General features: G+C 39.2%; 1 protein-coding gene across 1 annotated transcript in view; it reads left to right on the forward strand.

Annotated features, from left to right (window-relative positions):
* The window catches only part of POLN (DNA polymerase nu), a 587,345-nt gene that overhangs the window by 335,479 nt on the left and 228,036 nt on the right, over nt 1-23,830 (forward strand). The window contains exons 15-16 of the mRNA XM_053700310.1: nt 8,781-8,837; nt 21,295-21,357. Of these exons, the coding sequence (XP_053556285.1) occupies nt 8,781-8,837; nt 21,295-21,357 (120 nt within the window). The remainder of the gene's footprint in view (nt 1-8,780; nt 8,838-21,294; nt 21,358-23,830) is intronic.

Consider the following 23,830-nt stretch of genomic DNA (forward strand, 5'->3'; position numbering starts at 1 on the left):
TATGTGTCCCATCTAATACAATTTAGCATGTATGTATAGAGACTAAACATGAGTATATTACTTATCATATTTTAGAAGATGCCTTTAAAGTTGCATTTTTATGAGGGACTCTTAGTATCAATCAATTAAATATATATGTCTATCTGACTTATTCTATATATCAGCTCATTTGATATACTGGTACATATTGCATTTTCTAGTCACATCTTATATCATAGATATACATGAGTATTATAGTTATGTGTTAATACATGTCTTAACAGTGTTTGATACATGGGCTCAACATCTATACATTTATATATTAGCTTATAGTATATTATTTAGAAACCTCATCTTCACATCAGATTCTTCCCTGTAATGTTCACTAGATTTCTCGAAAACAAAGAAAAATGCATTTATTTTGAAATAACTTAAACATTTATATATACCAATGCAGTTATTTATTTTTAATTAATTATATCCAACACAGTATGTAACATGTGATGTATCTCTTAGATCATTATTTATATTATTAAGGCAGTCTGTGGTATACATTAATTTATCCAAGGTATCTCAAATTGTAGACCTTTCGGCTGCCTATACACAGGGGTTCCTGTGATCTAAGTAATCAATTTCTTAGGCTAAATTATTTAGAGATTTCAATCTGGGAAGGCTATACAACAATAATTCATTAGAAATTACCTCTCTTCTGAGACTGGCTCTTGAGATGTGACATTATCTCTTATAGTTTGGGACCAATGTTTGTTCTTTTAGAAGTCCTTTCTATTTCTTTTGTTCTACAAGTCTGTAGTTGAGAACAAAAGGAAGGGGTTGATATCACCCATTCCAGTGTTTGTTCACAATGCAGCTAAATCAATTCATAGTAGATATTAGCTAAATTAGATATTAAATTATTTGATATACAATGCGACTCAGCCATACCCTGACATAAAATCCCCCTTCCAATTTTAATTATATGTAGAACACATGTATATTTGAATTGGCTTAAAGTCAGTGGTACTTGGTGAGTGTATTGACAGTATGCATCATAGACATTCTTCTATGAAGAGAGTCCATTATTTTTGAGCCCTCATGCTCTCTAGCTAGGCATCTTTAAACTACAATATTTCTTTAGTGCATTTAGGGATATGACACTTCTTTCTCCCTCTATGATTTGTAGCTGGGATCTAGGATGGCACGCTCGCAACTGATTAATATGGACCCATTTATCCATAAAAGTATCATTTTTAGGTATCCTAATTTTATAGGCAACTGGAGATATCTTGTCAGTAATGACGAAAGGACCCTTCCTTGATGGAAGAAATATCTTCTCCTTAACCTGATCTCTTCTAAAGTTATAAAGATAAACTTTATCATTTATTTCATATTCCTTTATGGACGTTTTGAGATCATAATAGGTTCTAGCGGCAGTTGCAGACTTTTCTATGTTCCTTTGAGTGAATGCAAAGGCATATTGCAGGTGCTTTCTTAGGTTCTCCACATATTGATGCGTATTGGTGGCATTTATCACGTTCTGGTCTGATGTAGGGTATAGTAGATGCTGAGGTAGAACCATTCTTCTACCAGTCATCAATTCAAAAGGTAACATCTTAGTAGCACTACTTGGAGTTGCTCTTAATGCCATTAGGACTAGAGCTAATATTACATCCCAGTCTTTACCTGTTTCACTCACAAACTTTTTGAGGATTTTTACAATGGACTGGTTGTAATGCTCTACACCACCACTTGAGGCAGCTCTATATGCTTTTTTCTGTGTAACCTGTTTCTAAGTAGAAAGGTTTACCCCCTTCTGGGTATGCTAAGCAAGGTGCTTGAGTGAGTTTTCTCTTCAGCTCCTTGATGGCTGTCTCTTGAGTCTCATATTCAACAAAACTGTCACGCACATAATTTGAGTCAGTATGACCACAAATTCCTGAATTACCTTGTTCAATAGCCATCTCAATGGTTTTTTGAACAGTAGTTAGTTCTGCAACTTGACTGGATCTTGGTTCAATGTTGAAACCTACAGAAATATTTGGGAATCCATTTATCTAAGTTATACCAATGCCAGTGACTAGTCTGCGCTCATTTTCAATAGTGGCATGGTAAGAACAACCATCAACATATACCCAAGGTAATGTTTGACAATGGTCCTCATTGTATATTTTATACGGGGAAAGCAATTGTTCCTCCAGGAAATCATCTTCTAGTAACTCTTCTCCATTATCCTTAGCAGTACACTCGTGGAGCTCAGCAAGCCCCTGTGTGACTGGATTCTTTTTGATTTGCTTGTAGCAAATTTCTAAAGGCCAGCCTTGTAAGGAAAGAGTCCAAGTTGCCTGTTATACAGCTATTAGACAGATTCCCATCTTTTATTCTTTCACTTTGCAGATATAGCAAAGGCTGGTGGGCCGTTTCTACAACAATTTTCTCGCCCTGTATATAGCTGTGGAAATTTTGTAGTGCCCATACAGAAGATAAGAGGGCTTTTTTGTAATCCACAAATTTTATTTCTACTGGGGATAAAGTTTTAATTGCATAAGCACTGACTTTGCTTATATTATCATGCTTTTGGTATAAAACAACACTCATGCTTATATCTGTGTAACCTGTTTCTAAGTAGAAGGGTTTACCCCCTTCAGGGTACGCTAAGCAAGGTGCTTGAGTGAGTTTTCTCTTCAGCTCCTTGATGGCTGTCTCTTGAGTCTCACTCCAGTGCCATTTCACATCCTTCTTTAGAAGAAGTAGCAGTGGTTTAGCTAATTCTGCATAATTATAAATAAATTTGCGAGAATAATTTGTCATACCCAGGAATGATCTCAATTCCTTTAAGTTAGTTGGGTTCTTAGAATTTATTATAGCTTCCATCTTTTTCTTCTGAGGATTTAACCCTTCAGAAGTAGCTTCATGTCCCAAGAAGTTTACACAAGTGCAGCACCATTGAGCTTTTTGTAGGGATAATTTGACACCTGCCCTTTTAAGTGGGCTGAGGACATGTTTAAGTTCTATGGTGTGTTTTTTAAAGTCTGTGCTTTTTGATAAAAACATCATCAACATAAAATAAGGTCCCCCTTTCCAGTGTATCAGGCATAGCCTTATGCATGAATACAGAAAATTCATGTCCTGAATTTATGTATCCAAACGGGAGCCTTTGAAATGCATACTGGACCTTTTGGAATGAGAATGCAAGCTTATACTGGTCCTCCTCATGTACCTTTATGGTCCAATATCCCTGTGCACAATAAATGGCAGTGAATATTTTAGATCTCTGCATCTGCGCTAGGCACTGGTCAATATATGGCACAGGCCAGCCAGACATGTACACTCGTTTGTTTAGCTGTCTTAAGTCAGCACACAAAGGCCATTGTCCATTGGGCTTAAGGACACCTAGAATAGGATTGTTATAAGAGCTATGCACCTGTCTTATAATACCTCTTTCTTCCAAGTTCTTTATGATTTCTGCAAGAGAATCATATGAGGTTAAAGGAAGTCTGTATTGTTTAAAGGGACAGTATACACTCATTTTCTTATAACTGCATGTAATAGACACTACTATAAAGAATAAGATGCACAGATACTGATATAAAAATCCAGTATAAAACTGTTTAAAAACTTACCTAGAAGCTGTCAGTTTGGCTCTGTTGAAAAGGTAACTGGAAAGCCCACTGCAAGTGGCAAATAAGACCCCCCCCCCCCTCCACCTTCCTTTGCATATGAAAAGACCCTTTACACAAACAGGAGCACGTTGGAGTAGGTAGCTGACAGTATTCACATAAAACTTTGGGGCTTGGGTAGGAGTCTGAAAATCAGAGTAATGTTATTTAAAAATAAGCAAAACTATACATTTATTTGAAAAAAAAAACTTTATTGGCTATATAAATAGATCATCCACAAAACAATTATGCAAAGAAAAAATGAGTGTATAATGTCCCTTTAACAAAGACAGGTGGTGCATTGGGATCTCTTTGGATTCTTGCGATGTGCAAATCTGTAGTCCCACAGTCATAAGAATCTCTAGCAAAAATATCCTTGTACTCCATCATGAGTTCTCATAGCTGTCGGCATTCATCATCACTGGAACAGCCATTAGCTAAGGAGATTATAATGTACATTGCCCCCATGATTCTGGGTATTGGGGTATTCTTGCTCTTTGATCGGTTGATCAAATACTAAGGAGGCTTCTTAAATTTTACAGATGCCTTCCTCTGAGCTAAAGGGATAAATACACTGAATTGTAAACAATCCTTCTGGCATAGATGCAAAGGATTGTTCTATTAACTGTTCTTCAGTTAAGTATCCTTCATGTATTAGCCCAATTACATTATTCTGGTGTCCAAAAGTGTAATAACTTGATTCCAGAGCATATCCTATGGTAGTTCCCTTGGATAAGGGGATATCCTGTGGGGTCATGTTATGCACAATAACATGTATTGGAATAGTTCCAATATTTACCATAGGAGTATGGGTAATTGTTATACCCAGATCTTGCATTCTATGGGAGATGCATATTAGTGTTTCAGAAGTTTTTAATTTCTGACCTTTTTTTACCTTTAAGGATAAAGGGAATTTATCAGCCCCAGCAGGGATTACAACATCGTTAGACACCTGCATAGTCACAGCATTTGGCAAATGCTGGTTTGATTTCAGAGCCGCATTTTCATCTTGAAATACTTCAGGGTCCCTTTTTAACCTGCTCCAGAGGCAAAGGTTAATCAAATCTATTTCTATGGCATATCTATGTAAGAGATCATTGCCAATATATATTTGATTATGGGGAGTATTTAAAACTAAAAACAGGTGCTTCACTGATTTATTACCTATGGAGATAGGTAATAAACACTTAGCTGTGATGTTATAACTTTCACACTTGTCATCCAGGTCATGGACACAGTGTTCTTGGAGAGAAAGATATTTAATCACTTTAGGTTCAGCTATCTGCGCTAATAAGCCTTCGCTTATATAGCAAGCTTCCTGTTTTAAGCTCAATTTGGCATACTTGGTTTTCACAAGGTCATGCACTTGCATAGGGATAAATAGATCCTCTTTAACTTTCGCAATTTCTGCAAGGGATTGCGAATGATCTCCCCCTTTAGGGGATTTAGGGTCCCCCTTGTGGAGGTATATGGTTAATACATCGCCGTCTAAGGAATTATTTGCTATCAGGCGAAATTTTAAAAGTATTACCATCAGAGCCACTTAAAGGAGTCTGATCATCTTTTTGTAGGATAGTGATTTCAGGTATAAAGTCATTCCTGAAATGAATCTCCACAGCATCTGGCTTCTCTTCCACCATGTGGCAGTTTTGTCGGGTGTGAGTTATGCTGGGCCGTTCATAATTAATAGGTCTTTTTACTTGGGACCAAATTACATTATTTATGCAATCAATTATGGTGCTTAATCACTTCAGCAGATTACTACCAATAATTAAACGATCAGTTGGCAGAACCACTATAATGACAGAGTGTCTTATTACCCTGTTACCCAGCCTTAGTTGCCATACCGTAGACTTTGAGTGAGTCACCCCCAACACCTATTAGTTAACCATCAAATTATTTTATCTTAGGTTTGTGGGGTGTTAGCTCATTAAGTTGTGTGTAGTACCTGTGGGATAAAATAGTTGCCTGAGATCCAGTATCAATTAATCCCTTGATAGGGTTAGCAACTGAATCCTGGAGTTCAGCACATACATAAAAACTTCCTGCAGTTTCTACCATTTCACACATAAAATTTTCATGCTTACACAATAGTGGGCTTCACCATGTTTTACCTGTATTCGCCACGTTACCTGATGCAGAAGAATTTTCATTCTTACCAGTCCTTTCCTCTGTAATAGGGTTGACAGGGTTCCTGTGTACTGCATCTGTGGGAATAAGGTTAGGAGAAAACTGCAAAGGAAGAGGTTTGTTAGAACTTCCAGGCTAAGTTTGCTCGTCATCACAGTTAAATCATCAATTTCTGGGCTGCAAGGAGAGAACATGATAAGTACCATTATTGACATTTATCATTTTATTTGGTATATCTCTCCCCTCTCTCTCAGGTAATACCGCAGTGTTAGTGCTAGCCACTGGCTGTACCCCTAAAAAAGGATTATTACGGTACTGAGTCTTCAAAACTTGACTCATATTAGTAAATAGTGTTCATAATTGACTTACTTGCATACTGAGTTGGCCCACTTGAATGGACAAACTATTTTTACCCATGGGCATTTTTTTTTTATATCCCAGGGTATTGATTCCTTGATCCTTGGGATCCCTCAGAATCATAGCTATTGTTCCTATTTTGACGTGGTTGTCTTTGGAGTTCAACTTGTTCAGCATTAATGTCTTGTGGAGCACTATTACTTTGGGTGTCTGGTTACCCTGTGAGCATTTTCGCCACTTTTGGTATTTATTTTTACGGGGATACCGATAACCTTGTGGGTGTTCGTCCCTTTGAGGATAATTATTTGTTTGGGTATGCCCCCCATTTTGAGTATATTCTCTCTGCACCTCAGCCTGTGATGGGGGAGGGGCAGAGTTAAAACTTTGTGGGGAAGGCCTGTTTTCTCGGGCCACCTCCGCATAAGTTTTCTTTTTAGACTCCAAATTGAGGGGGGTAGGTGATACCCTAGTTTCTGCCACAATTTTGGGGCTGGGCCTTGGTTCCTTTTTAACCCCCTGTTCACTGGAATGCTGAATAGTGTATAACTTTGTACTCTCTTTGATCAGCCAGTCCAATGAGCAGTGTTCATCAAAATCTCTAGCCAAATTAAGCTTGATATGCGCGGGCAATGCTTCGTAAAATAAATTCACAAATTCTGAGCTTTCAAATATGGGGTAATCTTCGGCCATACTGTACAAACTTTTTAGTACAGAAAAGAATTCTGTAGGGCTTTGATTTGCGCCACATTTTAAACCGTATACAGCTGTTTTCTCTGCGGTTTTAGTGCAATATTTCCCAAATTCCTTTTTGCACTGATGTTTAGTTTCACTTCAGGAATGAATATTCATATCCTTTAGTGAAGCAAAGAATGTGATGTTTACCCTCAAATACCCAGGGAAGAAATTCAATTTTTGACTGATTCATTATGGATAAAGCATTTTCATAGTTCTCTAAGTGGTCAATTATAGAAGTGGTTCAGTTTTTGAAAAATGTAGGTACTTCATCCCTTAAGAAAGTAATAATTTTAGGGGTGTCATATACCTTATTAGATGTATCTTGGGTTTTCCTAGGGACCTTATTTTTGGGGCTGGAGCGCCCTCTATCTGCCCTAAATTTACTATGGAGAGACCCCTTATGTACATTAGTACTACGTGGGCTATCTGGGTAGCTGGCTCCGCCCTCTGACTCACTACTAGAGCTGCCCTCACCCTGTGAAGTATAGCAGTTAGAAAAAAAGGGTTCTAAGGTGCGCTAAGACAAAATGAGATTAACAAACTCCCCCTAAATGACAATATCCCTAAAATTGTCACAGAGTATAGATATATGAAGAAAAGGGGTAAAAGGGAAGCGCTAAAACAAAGCTAAAGGTAATCTCTCACTTAATATATATACACAGTTTATTAAAACATATATAATTCACATAAAAGGGACGTCTCCCCAAATGACACTGTCATAAAAATATAAGTTCAGTATATAACAAGGCCGCTAATATAAAATCAAAAATATATTGCTCAATGTGCAATATATTTTTGAATTTATATTAGCGGCCTTGTTATATACTGAACTTATATTTTTATGACAGTGTCATTTGGGGAGACGTCCCTTTTATGTGAAGTATAGCAGTTCCCTTAATTTACAACATGAGGTGACTGTCTATGTGGGAAGTTTACTTCTGACCCGATAGGGGTGCTTTGTTTAAACTCTTCCCTAATATTCTCCAGTTCATATCTCATAAATTCTTTTAGTTTTTTTAAAGTATCTGCATTATCCTCATTGCTAATAGAGGGGGGTTATTTTTAGACTTCTTTTTTAGTTCTTTTAACTCTTTGTGGCTCTGTGCGATTTATTTATGCAAATCTTCTATCTGAGCTACAAAATTCTGGTTATATTTTTGTAAGGTGGCCACGTTTTGGTCAAACTCATCAATTTTATCCTGTACTCGTTCTGCCTCTTCCTCATCTAACCTTAAGGAATAATTTTCACCCCTCAGTTGCTCCAATTGTGAGTTCTGTACTTCAATCTTATTGTAAATTTCATCGTTCACATAGAGGAGCAGACCCCAAGTTTCAAAATTTATTTTGTAGGGTTTCCTCGACTTTTGAGGTTGGCCAAATTTTAGCAGCCCTTGAAATATTTCGCTTTCGCCACACCATATATTATTTGCAATATTTTTGGCCTTAGTCTTCAGCATCTTAATGTAAGCGCCTAATTATCCCTTAATCTATTTTTAAGGTGAGTAATGGCTTCTGTTTTAAGCGTTTCTACTGGACTAGCGTGCGATTTTGGGGAACATATTTCAATACTATGTATAGATTCAATAGATTCACTTCTAGTAACAGACATTATTATTTTGGCTTAGTATTTGGTTAAATTTAAAACGCTAATACAATTTTGACCAACAAGAGAAAAAAATATTAATTTTAAAATATTAATATTAATTTTGAAATATTAATAAAAATGTTTTTATTTATTTTTAAATTAATTTTTCCAAAATTAATAATCTCATTAAGAATATTGCAATCTTAGTTTAGTAATGTTATAAACAATGTATAATTTTTCTGTACATATACATTGCTATACAATATCATGGTTATGTTTCCTGCACCAGGGATAGTAGACTAATTGAAAGTTTTACAATTTCAATTTATTATATATTTCAGCTGCACCAACTTCAAGACATACATCCATTACCAAAAATTATTTTACAGTACAGACAGGTAAGTTACTAATTATTAAGAAATACATTACTTATCTGTGTTCTTATGTTCACCATAAATACGACTGAGGTAAATATGCACTTAAATCATTATTAAATGGTTTTGGATGTCAAGCAATTTGGAGTTATTGACTTGTGGGTTTAAGTAGTTTGGATGTGTTGATAAAAACCGAGAGGAGAAAAGTAATGCTTTATAGGTGGGATAACAGCCAGGCAGGGACAGATCTTTTCTGAGTTGAAGGCCTCTCAGGGGAAGTGTGGAGTTGTCCTCCAGTCCACTAGGTTGTAGATGATGTTACTAATTTAGAACCTTGGCATTGTGTATTATTGTTACTGTTTCCCTCTTTAAAGGAACACTTTGAGATAGTAGGCTTCAATGGAATGAGAAAAGCAGAGAAAAATCTAACACTCATACTCGCGCTAATCCAAATCGCCATAAGCCCCCTATTCTAATAGCCCCTAAACCATCACATAACCCACCACACTAATAACCCCTAAATCGCCACAACCTCCATCGCAAAATACCCTACTACATTATTAAACCTTAAACTGCCACAAGCACCATCGAAAATTTTAAAACAGAAACAGTGTGTACCCTGGGCATTTTCTTTAGCACTGCTATAAGAACTTTTAAATATATTAAACTAGGGGGCGGAGCTGCCCAGCAACCATGATGGCCGCATTTTAAGAGAGCTCCGGGAACATAATACTTATACCGCAATCACCCGCACAATAAACTTCAAGAACAGCATTGCTGGCACACAGATTTGAAGGGGGTAGCGGTGAACCTTCCTCAGCTGCAGTTTCACGGAGCTCCGGCACATTATAGGAGCTAGAATCAGCCATTACCAGCATGGCCTTACCGAGCAAAGTACAGATACCGCAGCAGCCTTTCTTTTGGTGTGAACCAGTTCACGGACCTTTACCTACCATCCCTGAGATGGGCATATGAGTACCAATTAGTGAGACACTGGATCAACTGAATACAGGCTACACTTATATCAGAGGGCAAAGATGGCGGGAAGGCGTGATGTTATGCTTCCACAATATGACAAGGAGAAGTCGGTACCCCATATATGTTTAACTGATGTGGTAGAGTAAATGGTCTATGTGTCGCATATAAAATTTGTGAGATAATACGGATACATGTGAGGTGATTTCACAATACCTAGTACACCATGGTGATTGACTATGGATGTCTGTGTACCAGGCTGAAAGGCCTGGTTGATTCCTGCACAACAACACTTGCTACAGAGATCCGACTTGCATTTGTCCCTACCTTCCTCGGGGATTCCGTGGTCAAGGCCGATGCATGCTTCGGTACTTCAGCGCAGTGCGACACGCAGCTGCGTCCGAATCTGGAGCCTATGATCTTACAGGAGAGAAACAAACCTAGCCTAAACCCTCACGCAACACTAGGCGCTAGGAATACACGTTCCGATGACCTAGATACCTACATTACTCCTAAAGACCATGCCATACCGGCAGATTTCCTCCAGCTCAGCAGCAAGGACAAAGTCATAGAGCTGCATCAGGGGAGCAGGTGGAAGATTATGGAAGTCCTAGGTACATATAAAAGGTTCATTGAGGCTGCCTATTTACCACTGGGAGAATGCTTAATACCGGAACAAGGAGTCGGGTAGATAAGTTCTTGTTTCACCCTCTCCTCACACAGGAGTACCCTAAGTACAGGACTCTCTGACCTTTATCAATATCACACTTATCATTATGCATATCATAAGCTACACGTTTGACAATAAGTTATGGCACAGAGTAAAGTCATATATGTTTACATTTGACATTTGCAGCTTTTTATTGGACAAGCCTAAGTTTTGTACTGTATATGATGACTTCACTTACCAGATTTAATATATGTTCTCATTGTTCAAGAGCGCCAATCTGGGACACAACTCACACTCACATGGCTGATGGACTTCCACTTACCTATACTCCATACCAAGTTATGGTGTCAGCAATAAGCAAAAATTAGTTCTAGATGTATTCCACAGCATATCTATATACGATTGCAGCTAAGAGCTATTTTTATATTTAGACCTACAAGATGTTCATATAGGTTGCTTAAAATTACCTGTTCTGTGTTGCTTATACAATTTTATAGCTAAAGGTTGGGTTTAGTTGAAAATTACCTCCCAGTGTCAAATAGCAGCAGTTCTAGAGTTATTGGCTTAGATGGACTCTTTAAATCATTTTATATCCATATCCTATCCTTTCTGCAGGTAGTTTAAAAGAGGTACACCAAGTTGCTATTTCTGGCTAAGTTTGAGTACACTTTAATAGGCCTGTTATGTTACATAACCTAAGTATACTTTAGATAAGTAGCCTCTTCTTGGTATATTACTGGCATCTGACAAGGTCTTCTGTTTCTCTACTTGAGTAATTAGAGGCTAGGTGCTTATGCTCATGATATTAGCTTATCAGATGTCGTATTTAGATGGAATTCTGGATAGTTATTACTCTAGTTATTAGTCCAGTCAGAAATCATTTATCACCCTGACCTACTCCTAAATCATTACATGTCTATGGACTGTGCAAAGCCATCGGTAGGATTTTAGGTTCACCTTCTAGGCAGCATATAATTACAGGGTTAAGCTATCGCAAAGACAGAACCTGTTAGATAGATAGTGTGACATACTGGATACGGTGGCTGTTTGGTGTGAGATAGATCAGAGTTCTCCTATAATATTTGTATAAACGTGTGCCTCTACCTTTATGGGCAATAATTGAATAGTATACTGTCGTGCTGTCAGCGGCCGAGACAGCAGGATGTATGTGAGCTAAAAATTAATAGTTGGACCCCCAAAAGATAAAGAGCACTATTATTCCTATTATATTTGCACAGGACTCTGATCTCACTTTATGATTTAGATATATAATGTCTGCATCAAGCATTACCCGGGTTTAGAAGACTAAGGCATGGAAGGTTAAAGATATCTCCCCTCATCCTTTCCCACTCTTGAGAGAGAGTGGGTCATATCCCATATCCCTTTTCCTGCTCCGTCCAGTGGTGACAGTAAACCCTGAGGGGAGGTATCACAGTTAGCCCTGTATTATTTCTTTATCAGCCCAGCATTAAAGCATTAAAATATTATCTTTTTCTTTGTACCCCTAACCTTAGCCTCCTGGGTCCGTGCCGGCTTTGTTACCTCACCTCACCTTTCCCCTGCCTTCTGCTCCCCCCCATACTCCCATCGGCTTATTAGTTAAGTATAAGAAAATGCATCTTATAGAAACTCTATTTTATTGTCTTTATATCCCCCTTAGATCCTTCCCATGACAAGGGTACCATTTCTCCAACATAGGTGTGTCCGGTCCACGGCGTCATCCTTACTTGTGGGATATTCTCTTCCCCAACAGGAAATGGCAAAGAGCCCAGCAAAGCTGGTCACATGATCCCTCCTAGGCTCCGCCTACCCCAGTCATTCTCTTTGCCGTTGCACAGGCAACATCTCCACGGAGATGGCTAAGAGTTTTTTGGTGTTTAAATGTAGTTTTTATTCTTCAATCAAGAGTTTGTTATTTTAAAATAGTGCTGGTATGTACTATTTACTCTGAAACAGAAAAGAGATGAAGATTTCTGTTTGTAAGAGGAAAATGATTTTAGCAACCGTTACTAAAATCGATGGCTGTTTCCACACAGGACTGTTGAGATGAAGTAACTTCAGTTGGGGGAAACAGTGGGCAGACTTTTGCTGCTTGAGGTATGACACATTTCTAACAAGACTTGGTAATGCTGGAAGCTGTCATTTTCCCTATGGGAACCGGTAAGCCATTTTCTTAGTTTAGTATAAGAATAAAGGGCTTCACAAGCGCTTTAAAGACTGGTAGACATTTTTCTGGGCTAAAACGATTACTTTACAAGTATATTTAGTGGATTATAACTATAAATAGTTCTTTTAATCTTGGGGATGTATTAAAAAAACGGCAGGCACTGTATTGGACACCTTTTTCACTGGGGGCCTTTTCTAGTCATAGGCAGAGCCTCATTTTCGCGCCACTAATGCGCAGTTGTTTTTGGAAAGCAAGGCATGCAGATGCATGTGTGAGGAGCTAAGAACCACTGAAAAAGCTTATTGAAGGCGTCATTTGGTATCGTATTCCCCTCTGGGCTTGGTTGGGTCTCAGCAAAGCAGATACCAGGGACTGTATAGGGGTTAAATGTAAAAACGGCTCCAGTTCCGTTATTTTAAGAGTTAAAGCTTTCAAATTTGGTGTGCAATACTTTTAAGGCTTTAAGACACTGTGGTGAAATTTTGGTGAATTTTGAACAATTCCTTCATACTTTTTCACATATTCAGTAATAAAGTGTGTTCAGTTTAAAATTTAAAGTGACAGTAACGGTTTTATTTTAAAACGTTTTTTGTGCTTTGTTATCAAGTGTATGCCTGTTAACATGTCTGAACCATCAGATAGACGATGTTCTGTATGTTTGGAAGCCAAGGTTCCTCCCCATTTAAATATATGTGATGAATGTGACATAGTGTCCAAACAAAGTAGGGACAATGATGCCACTGATAATGATGTTGCCCAAAATGATTCCTCAAGCGAGGGGAGTAAGCATGGTACTGCATCATCCCCTTCTGTGTCTACACCAGTCTTGCCCACACAAGAGGCCCCTAGTACATCTAGTGCGCCAATCCTTCTTACTATGCAACAATTAACGGCTGTAATGGATAATTCTATTAAAAACATTTTGTCCAAAATGCCCACTTATCAGAGAAAGCGCGATTGCTCTGTTTTAGATACTGAAGAGCATGAGGACGCTTATGATAATGGTTCTGACATACCCTCACACCAATCTGAAGGGGCCAGGAGGGAGGTTTTGTCTGAGGGAGAAATTTCAGATTCAGGAAAAATTTCTCAACAAGCTGAACCTGATGTTATTACTTTTAAATTTAAATTAGAACATCTCCGCACTCTGCTTAGGGAGGTGTTATCTACTCTGGATGATTGTGACAATTTGGTCATTCCAGAGAAGTTATGTAAGATGGACAAGTTCCTAGAGGTCCCGGTGCCACCCGATGCTTTTCCTATACCCAAGCGGGTGGCGGACATTGTAAATAAGGAATGGGAAAGGCCCGGCATACCTTTTGTTCCTCCCCCTATATTTAAAAAATTATTTCCTATGGTCGACCCCAGAAAGGACTTATGGCAGACAGTCCCCAAGGTCGAGGGGGCGGTTTCTACTCTAAACAAACGCACTACTATCCCTATAGAAGATAGTTGTGCTTTCAAAGATCCTATGGATAAAAAATTAGAGGGTTTGCTTAAAAAGATGTTTGTTCAGCAAGGTTACCTTCTACAACCAATTTCATGCATTGTTCCTGTCACTACAGCAGCGTGTTTCTGGTTCGAAGAACTAGAAAAGTCGCTCAATAAAGACTCTTCGTATGAGGAGGTTATGGACAGAGTTCAAGCACTTAAATTGGCTAACTCTTTTATCTTAGACGCCACTTTGCAATTAGCTAGATTAGCGGCGAAAAATTCAGGTTTTGCTATTGTGGCGCGCAGAGCGCTTTGGCTAAAGTCTTGGTCAGCGGATGTGTCCTCCAAGAACAAATTGCTTAACATCCCTTTCAAAGGTAAAACGCTGTTTGGCCCTGACTTGAAAGAGATTATTTCAGACATCACTGGGGGAAAGGGCCACGCCCTTCCTCAGGATAGGTCTTTTAAGGCTAAAAATAAGCCAAATTTTCGTCCCTTTCGCAGAAACGGACCAGCCTCAAATTCTACACCCTCTAAGCAAGAGGGTAATAGTTCTCAAACCAAACCAGCCTGGAGACCGATGCAAGGCTGGAACAAGGGTAAGCAGGCCAAGAAACCTGCCACTGCTACTAAAACAGCATGAAGTGTTGGCCCCCGATCCGGGACCGGATCTTGTGGGGGGCAGACTCTCTCTCTTTGCTCAGGCTTGGGCAAGAGATGTTCAGGATCCTTGGGCGCTAGAAATAGTTTCTCAAGGTTATCTCCTGGAATTCAAGGAACTACCCCCAAGGGGGAGGTTCCACAGGTCTCAATTGTCTTCAAACCAAATAAAAAGACAGGCATTCTTACATTGTGTAGAAGACCTGTTAAGAATGGGAGTGATTCATCCTGTTCCATTAGGAGAACAAGGGATGGGGTTTTACTCCAATCTGTTCATAGTTCCCAAAAAAGAAGGAACATTCAGACCAATTTTAGATCTCAAGATTCTAAACAAATTTCTCAGGGTTCCATCGTTCAAGATGGAAACCATTCGAGCAATTCTTCCTACCATCCAGGAAGCTCAATTCATGGCCACGGTGGATTTAAAGGATGCGTATCTACATATTCCTATCCACAAGGAACATCATCGGTTCCTAAGGTTCGCCTTTCTGGACAAGCATTACCAGTTTGTGGCACTTCCGTTCGGATTAGCCACTGCTCCAAGGATTTTCACAAAGGTACTAGGGTCCCTTCTAGCGGTGCTAAGACCAAGGGGCATTGCAGTAGTACCTTACTTGGACGACATACTGATTCAAGCGTCGTCTCTGTCAAAAGCAAAGGCTCATACGGACATTGTCCTAGCCTTTCTCAGATCTCACGGGTGGAAAGTGAACATAGAAAAAAGTTCTCTGTCCCCGTCAACAAGAGTTCCCTTCTTGGGAACAATAATAGACTCCTTAGAAATGAAGATTTTTCTGACAGAGGCCAGAAAATCAAAACTTCTAAGCTCTTGTCAAGTACTTCATTCTGTTCTTCTTCCTTCCATAGCGCAGTGCATGGAAGTAATAGGTTTGATGGTTGCGGCAATGGACATAGTTCCTTTTGCACGAATTCATCTAAGACCATTACAACTGTGCATGCTCAGACAGTGGAATGGGGATTATACAGACTTGTCTCCGACGATCCAAGTAGATCAAAGAACCAGAGATTCACTCCGTTGGTGGCTGAACCTGGACAACCTGTCACAGGGAATGAGCTTCCGCAGACCAGAGTGGGTCATTGTCACGACCGACGCCAGTCTGGTGGGCTGGGGCGCGGTCTGGGAACCCCTGAAAGCTCAGGGTCTATGGTCTCGGGAAGAATCTCTTCTCCCGATAAACATTCTGGAACTGCGAGCGATATTCAATGCTCTCAAAGCTTGGCCTCAACTAGCAAAGGCCAAATTCATAAGGTTTCAATCAGACAACATGACGACTATTGCATATATCAACCATCAGGGGGGAACAAGGAGTTCCCTGGCGATGGAGGAAGTGACCAAAATAATTCAATGGGCGGAGAATCACTCCTGCCACTTGTCTGCAATCCACATCCCAGGAGTGGAAAATTGGGAAGCGGATTTTCTGAGTCGTCAGACTTTCCATCCGGGGGAGTGGGAACTCCATCCGGAAATCTTTGCCCAAATAACTCAATTATGGGGCATTCCAGACATGGACCTGATGGCGTCTCGTCAGAACTTCAAGGTTCCTTGCTACGGGTCCAGATCCAGGGATCCCAGGGCGACTCTAGTAGATGCACTGATAGCGCCTTGGACCTTCAACCTAGCTTATGTATTCCCACCGTTCCCTCTCATTCCCAGGCTGGTAGCCAGGATCAATCAGGAGAAGGCTTCGGTGATCTTGATAGGTCCTGCGTGGCCACGCAGAACTTGGTATGCAGACCTGGTGAATATGTCATCGGCTCCACCATGGAAGCTACCTTTGAGACAGGACCTTCTTGTTCAAGGTCCATTCGAACATCCGAATCTGGCTTCACTCCAACTGACTGCTTGGAGATTGAACGCTTGATTTTATCAAAGCGTGGGTTTTCAGATTCTGTCATTGATACTCTTGTTCAGGCTAGAAAGCCTGTAACTAGGAAAATTTACCATAAAATATGGAAAAAATATATTTGTTGGTGTGAATCTAAAGGATTCCCATGGAACAAGATAAAAATTCCTAAGATTCTATCCTTTCTACAGGAGGGTTTGGAGAAAGGATTATCTGCAAGTTCTTTGAAGGGACAGATTTCTGCTTTATCTGTTTTACTTCACAAAAAACTGGCGGCTGTGCCAGATGTTCAAGCTTTGGTTCAGGCTCTGGTTAGAATCAAGCCTGTTTACAAACCTTTGACTCCTCCTTGGAGTCTCAATTTAGTTCTTTCAGTTCTTCAAGGGGTTCCGTTTGAACCCTTACATTCCGTAGTTATTAAGTTACTATCTTGGAAAGTTTTGTTTTTGGTTGCAATTTCTTCTGCTAGAAGAGTTTCAGAGTTATCTGCTCTGCAGTGTTCTCCTCCTTATCTGGTGTTCCATGCAGATAAGGTGGTTTTGCGTACTAAACCTGGTTTTCTTCCAAAAGTTGTTTCTAACAAAAACATTAACCAGGAGATAGTTGTGCCTTCTTTGTGTCCGAATCCAGTTTCAAAGAAGGAACGTTTGTTACACAATTTGGATGTAGTTCATGCTCTAAAATTCTATTTAGAGGCTACAAAGGATTTCAGACAAACATCTTCTTTGTTTGTTGTTTGTTGTTTATTCTGGTAAAAGGAGAGGTCAAAAAGCAACTTCTTCCTCTCTCTCTTTTTGGCTTAAAAGCATCATCCGATTGGCTTATGAGACTGCCGGATGGCAGCCTCCTGAAAGAATCACAGCTCACTCCACTAGGGCTGTGGCTTCCACATGGGCCTTCAAGAACGAGGCTTCTGTTGATCAGATATGTAAGGCAGCGACTTGGTCTTCACTGCACACTTTTACCAAATTTTACAAATTTGATACTTTTGCTTCTTCTGAGGCTATTTTTGGGAGAAAGGTTTTGCAAGCCGTGGTGCCATCATCCGTGTCCTAAAGCTTTGGTATTGGTTCCCACAAGTAAGGATGACGCCGTGGACCGGATACACCTATGTTGGAGAAAACAGAATTTATGCTTACCTGATAAATTACTTTCTCCAACGGTGTGTCCGGTCCACGGCCCGCCCTGGTTTTTTTAATCAGGTCTGATGAATTATTTTCTCTAACTACAGTCACCACGGTATCATATGATTTCTCCTATGCATATTCCTCCTTTACGTCGGTCGAATGACTGGGGTAGGCGGAGCCTAGGAGGGATCATGTGACCAGCTTTACTGGGCTCTTTGCCATTTCCTGTTGGGGAAGAGAATATCCCACAAGTAAGGATGACGCCGTGGACCGGACACACCGTTGGAGAAAGTAATTTATCAGGTAAGCATAAATTCTGTTTTTGAGGGCCCAAAGGTGACCCTAGCTTATTTTCTGAGGGTAATGGTTTATGAGCGGCTCTATTATGTGTTAAAGGGGAAATTTGATCATATTTGAAAAATGGATAAATAAGAGGTTTGCTCTTACTATTGTTTGTTTTTTTACTTACAAGTGTTGTTAACTATTGTTATGTCTTATTGAGAATTTATACTAATTTCCAAGTAAGGTCTTACTTTTAATATATGTTGCAACCTTAATATATCAGGGAGACCTGGATAATATTGCCAATATTGGATTTGTAAGTTATATAACCTTGTTGTACCAGTACATTTTATAACCTTAATAAAAATATATTTAAAATAAATAAATAAAAATATATATATATTGAACTAACTGAGTTTGCTATATTTACTATATTTAGAACTTAAAGTAAATGTAAACTTTCAATAATTAGTGCCCGGATTTTAAAAATTCTATTAAAAACAGGGGCACTTTAATTCATAAAAGTTTACATTGCAGTGTATTTTTACAAATACTTACCTTTCTCTTGAGCAAAGCCGGATTGGCGATCCCCTTCCCGCAGCTCCTCTGTACTTACGTCACCAACAACGAAACCAGCTTCCTCCAATCATGGCTTCCCCCCCCCCCCCCCGAGTGTCCATCTCGTGAGGCCACGCCGTGATTGGAGGAAGCCAGTTTTGTCATTGCTGTGTAAATACAGCATGATAAGAGGGTGGGGGATCGCTGATCCAGCTTTGCTAGCCGACGCTCTATTAAATTCCTTATATGGGTGATATAATTTATAGAATTAGCGATTTTTTTTCTAAGTCCAGGGGTATGAAATTGTTTTTTGCATGGCTGCAGACACGCATCTGTAAACAGATTTGGTACCATTCGTATTCGTCTATCGTCACTTGGCGGAGGCTAAAATTTGAAAGACTTAACGAGACAGGTGATCTAAAGCGGGCTGAAATATCCCCGCTGTAGCTCTTTAATCCGCTGTACATATTAACAGAACGGCAGCGCAGACTCAAATAAGTTATGTATACTTTTGAGCTCGCTTAATGAGATGCTCCTTAATGTTTAATAGGACGGCGCCATTTTTTCCCTCATGACAGCTAGGCTGTAGTCTTGGGGGCAGTGAGTTGCGTTTTTACTTGAATGCCTTTTAGCGCCATTTGTCCACACTCCTTGCACTTGCCAGGTCTCTTAGTTTTTGTTGAGACTATGGGGCCAAATTATCATTGTGCGAGCGGACATTATCCGATATTGTGGATCATGTCCGCTGCACATCGATAAATGCCGACAGTATACTCTGTTGGCATTTATCACTGCACCAGCAGTTCTTGTGAACTGCTGGTGCAATACCGCCCTCTGCAGATTCGCGGCCAATCGGCCGCTAGCAGGGGGTGACAATCAACCCGATCGAATTTGATTGGATTGAATTGTGGTGAGGTCTGTCCGCCGCCTCAGAACAGGCGGACAGGTTATGGAGCAGCGGTCTTTAGACTGCTGCTTCACAACTTGTGTTTCCGGCAAGCCTTTAGGCTCACCAGAAACACGGGGCATCAAGCTCCATACGATACGGAGTTGATAGATATGCCCCTTTGATTTGTTTCCCCTTTATGTACAAGCCCATAGAGTTTTGGGGCTTTCGGCTCTGCAGTGTGATCTGCCTTCCTTATTTCTCATGCTGATAAAGCTGTCCTTCGTACCAAATTGGGATTTGTTCCTAAGGTGGTATCGGACCGCAATATTAATCAGGAATTTGTTGTTCCTTTGTTTCTGTCCTAATCCTTCTTCTCAGAAGGAACGTTTTTGTTACACATCCTGCATGTTGTGCATGCTCTGCAGTTTTATTTGCTGGTGACTAGAGATTTTTATCAATCTTCTATCCTTTTTTTTCTATTCTCTGGTAAATGGAAGGGTCAGAAGGCCACTTCTTCTACCCTTTCTTTTTGGCTTCGAAGTGTTATTCGGTTGGCATATGAGACAGCTGGACAGCTCCTGAGAGAATCATGGCTCATTCCACTAGGGCTGTCTACTCTTCCTGAACCTGGCTTCTGTGGAACAGATCTGCATGGTGGCCATTTGGTCCTTGTTGCATACTTTTTCCAAATTTTCCAAATTCAGTGTTTTTGTCTCAGCTGAGGCTTCTTTGGGGAGGAATGTTCTTCAAGCGGTGGTGCCTTCTGTTTAGGTCCACCTGTCTGGTTTTTCCCTCCCTTCCATTCTGTGTCCTCTAGCTTGGGTAATGGTTCCTAACTAGTAATTTAATGGATTTGTGGACTCTCCATGCCATTGGAAAGAAAACAAAATGTATGCTTACCTGATAAAAAAAAAATCTTTCCTGTCATGGAGAGTCCACGGCCCGTCCTTAATTTATATTTAAGAAGGCGTTAGTCGTTTTTATTTAAACCTCAGGCACCTCTATACCTTTGGCACCTCTATACCTTTGTATCCTCTTCTCTTTCCGTATTCCCTCGGCTTAATGACTGGGGGTTTATGGGAAGTGGGAGTGATACTTAACAGCTTTGCTGGGGTGTTATTTGCCTCCTCCTGGTGGCCAGGAGTTGAATTCCCACTAGTAATTGAATGGATTTGTGAACTCACCATGATAGGAAAGAAAATAATTTATCAGGTAAGCATGTTTAAGCTACGTTTAGCCACCAATCAGCAAGCGCTACCCAGGTGCTGAACTAAAGCTTACATTTCTACTTTTTCAAATAAAGATACAAAAGAGAACGGAGAAAAATTGATAACAGGAGTAAATTAGAAAGTTGCTTAAAATTTCATGCTCTATCTGAATTATGAATGAAAACATTTGGGTTCAGTTTCCCTTTAAATAATTGTTTTTGCTGTGAATACCTAAAGTCTTTGTAAATACTGAACAGAGACATTCCTTTTGGAGAAAAAGAGCATTAGTCAGAAAAGCAACTCCTCAAATAATATTTGTAGAGTCAGCACCTATTATCATGCTATGGACATATGAAATGATAAAAATAATTAGATGTAATTTATCAAAACGCTTATGGCTTAAATGGACACATAAGCCTTTCCTTCTCTCCTTTCTTTTTTTAACGTAAATTGTGCACTTGTAACTTCCTTTATTATTGGGGTTGTGCAAATTACTGTGCAATGTGTATTTCTAAATGGAACATAACTGCATAGGTCCCACAGTATGGCTATTAAACATACATGGGTAGATATTTAAATACACGTTTACTGTATAATAAAAGCTGTTAAGGGAATCAATAATGATATTTGTTTGTTCTGATTTTAGATTCAAAAGATAAAATCAAATTATGTAGATGGACTTTTATCCTGCATGACCAAGGTAATTGATGTGGTATATAGATATTAAAAGTCTTTCTTGATATCTTATTTTATATTATTTACACTGTAGGTTTAACCAAGCCACATTTCTCCATATTTTTCTTAAAAGGATACTAAACCCACATTTTTTATTTCATGATTCAGATAGATTGTAAGTTCCCACATGAATCCCCTGTATTTGTCAGTAAAATGTTGTTTTTTATTGTATTGTTTCTCTGTTGTACTTTTATCTTTGTACACATGGGTAACGCTGCGGAATCTGTTGGCGCTTTATAAGTAAAGATTAATAAAAAAAAATAAAAGAGCATGCAATTTTAAGCAACTTTCTAAATTAACTTCTATTATAATTTTTTTCTTTGTTAAATTTTTTTCTTTATTTAAAAAGCAGGAATGTAAAGCTTGAAAGTCAGCCCATGTTAGGTTTAGAACTCTGGATAGCGCTTGCTTATTGGTAGCTACATTTAGCACACCACTAAGCAAGCATAACCCAGGTTCTCAACCAAAAATGGGCCGGCTCCTAAGTTTTATATTCCTGCCTCCTAAGTTTTATATTCCTACTCCTAATTGATAATAGGAGTAAATTAGAAAGTTGCTTAAAATTGCACGCTCTATCTGCATCATGAAAGAAAAAAAATTGGGTTTAGTATCTCTTTAAATACTACGCAACATATAGGGTACACACAACTTCAAATTGAACTTGACGAGCAGTACACCAAGTTGCATCAATTATTACTAGAGCCTCAAAAGTGCAAGAACAAGAAATATTTGCCCAAACAAAAGAAACAGAGCTGATAATATAAGTGACATGACATTGGCCTAGATTCAGTAAAATTTGTTTATAAAACTAAATAGCTCACTATTCAAAGAGATTTATCACCACCCTTCTTCACAGCGGTGAGTTGAGAGATCATTGAAATCAATTGAGCTGCTTCTATCTCACAACCTGTCATGATCCGGTGTACATGCGCTCAGGAAACAGACCCTCGGGGCAGTGGTAGGGATTTGAAGACACCGACCCCTGACCCGGGGAAGAGTATCCTGGACGTGGATAGATGATATTCTGTGATTCATATTTGCTAGAAGTTATTGTAGAAGAAATGGAGAGTGCAACATTTGTATACAATATATTCTGACTTCACTGTGACTTATAGTTAGTTAATAGAAGTAGCTGCAGGATTCAATGAGAGAAAAATATAGCAATGTGGAATGTTCAGACTTCAGAGTAAACTGGTAGAAGATTGACACTTAGATGCAAACTAAGGTTTGTTGCAGGTTCACAGTACATAATATTATATAAAGCTGTATGTCAGAGTTAAGCACAGCTGCACAGGTATTTAGACAAGCTGCAAGTTTAGGCATTAATTACTGTTTGTGCATATATATGCAAACTTGGTTTGTTGCAGGTTCACAGTACATAATATTATAAAGATCTGTATGTCAGTAATTAGCAGAGCAGCACAGGTGAAAGTTAAGTTTAAGGCATCAATTACTGTTTGAACATATATTGGAGAATCACATGAAAGCTTTTAACTGAACATAAAGATGCAGAGTTCTGAATAGCAGCAGGATATTTCAGCAATGACAACTTGTAGCAGAGAAATAGTTATAAAGTTCTGAGTAAGATGCTGTTGTAATTAGAGAGCGATGGTAACCAAAAGTATGCTTGATTTATAATAAAGTTCAGAGTTTGTTAAGAAGCAGTGTCCAGGAAACAGAAATGGAATTATTTGGATACTTGCGATTTGATGATTTTAAGCATTGGTAATAGAAAATGCTGTAGGTTGAAATAGTTGGTAAAATTCATGCAGGAAACAGTCACAGACCTCTGTTGTTCATGATCACAACTTCAATGTTAATGCCCAGCACATTAGACCTGAGAAGGCTTAAAAAGAGGCTGAGGTAATCAGGTGCATGAATGATTAATCAGGCAGGCAAGCAAGCTGAATGTGAATACTGCCCAAATGCAGCAGTCAGAGAAGGAAGTCTTAAAGGGATAGTGACATTAGGCTGAGATATGTTACAGATCGCCCTCCTTAAAGGCGACCTCCGGGCGCCCAATACAATCCAAAAGGAGAGAGAACAAAAATGATATGGAGAACCGGTAGTAGGTGTATGGAGGTAGTGAGTCCAATCGGAAATCAAGAATGGAGGGTTGGAGATCTATTGAAAAAGTTGAATGACGAAGTAAAGGCCATGTAATTCAGGTATCAAAAGATCTTGAAAATGATGAGAGCAAAACTTGAAGTCAACTTTTTTGTAGTCATAGTGAGAATGCATGAACGCCACATACAATGAGGTTCCTACCACAGAATCATCCTGAGGGTTGATAGGCGGATGTTCTTCATGATAGATGACCATGTACATAGCCAATGAAAAGGCAGCCAGTCCTAGAGATATGAATAGGCTTTCCTCAGCTTCAGAAATAGAGATGCAGTATTCTGGATTGATAACCAGATTAACCACCTTTGGGTCAGAGATTTGAG

Source organism: Bombina bombina, chromosome 2 (assembly GCF_027579735.1).
Source record: "Bombina bombina isolate aBomBom1 chromosome 2, aBomBom1.pri, whole genome shotgun sequence".
Lineage (NCBI taxonomy): Eukaryota > Metazoa > Chordata > Amphibia > Anura > Bombinatoridae > Bombina > Bombina bombina.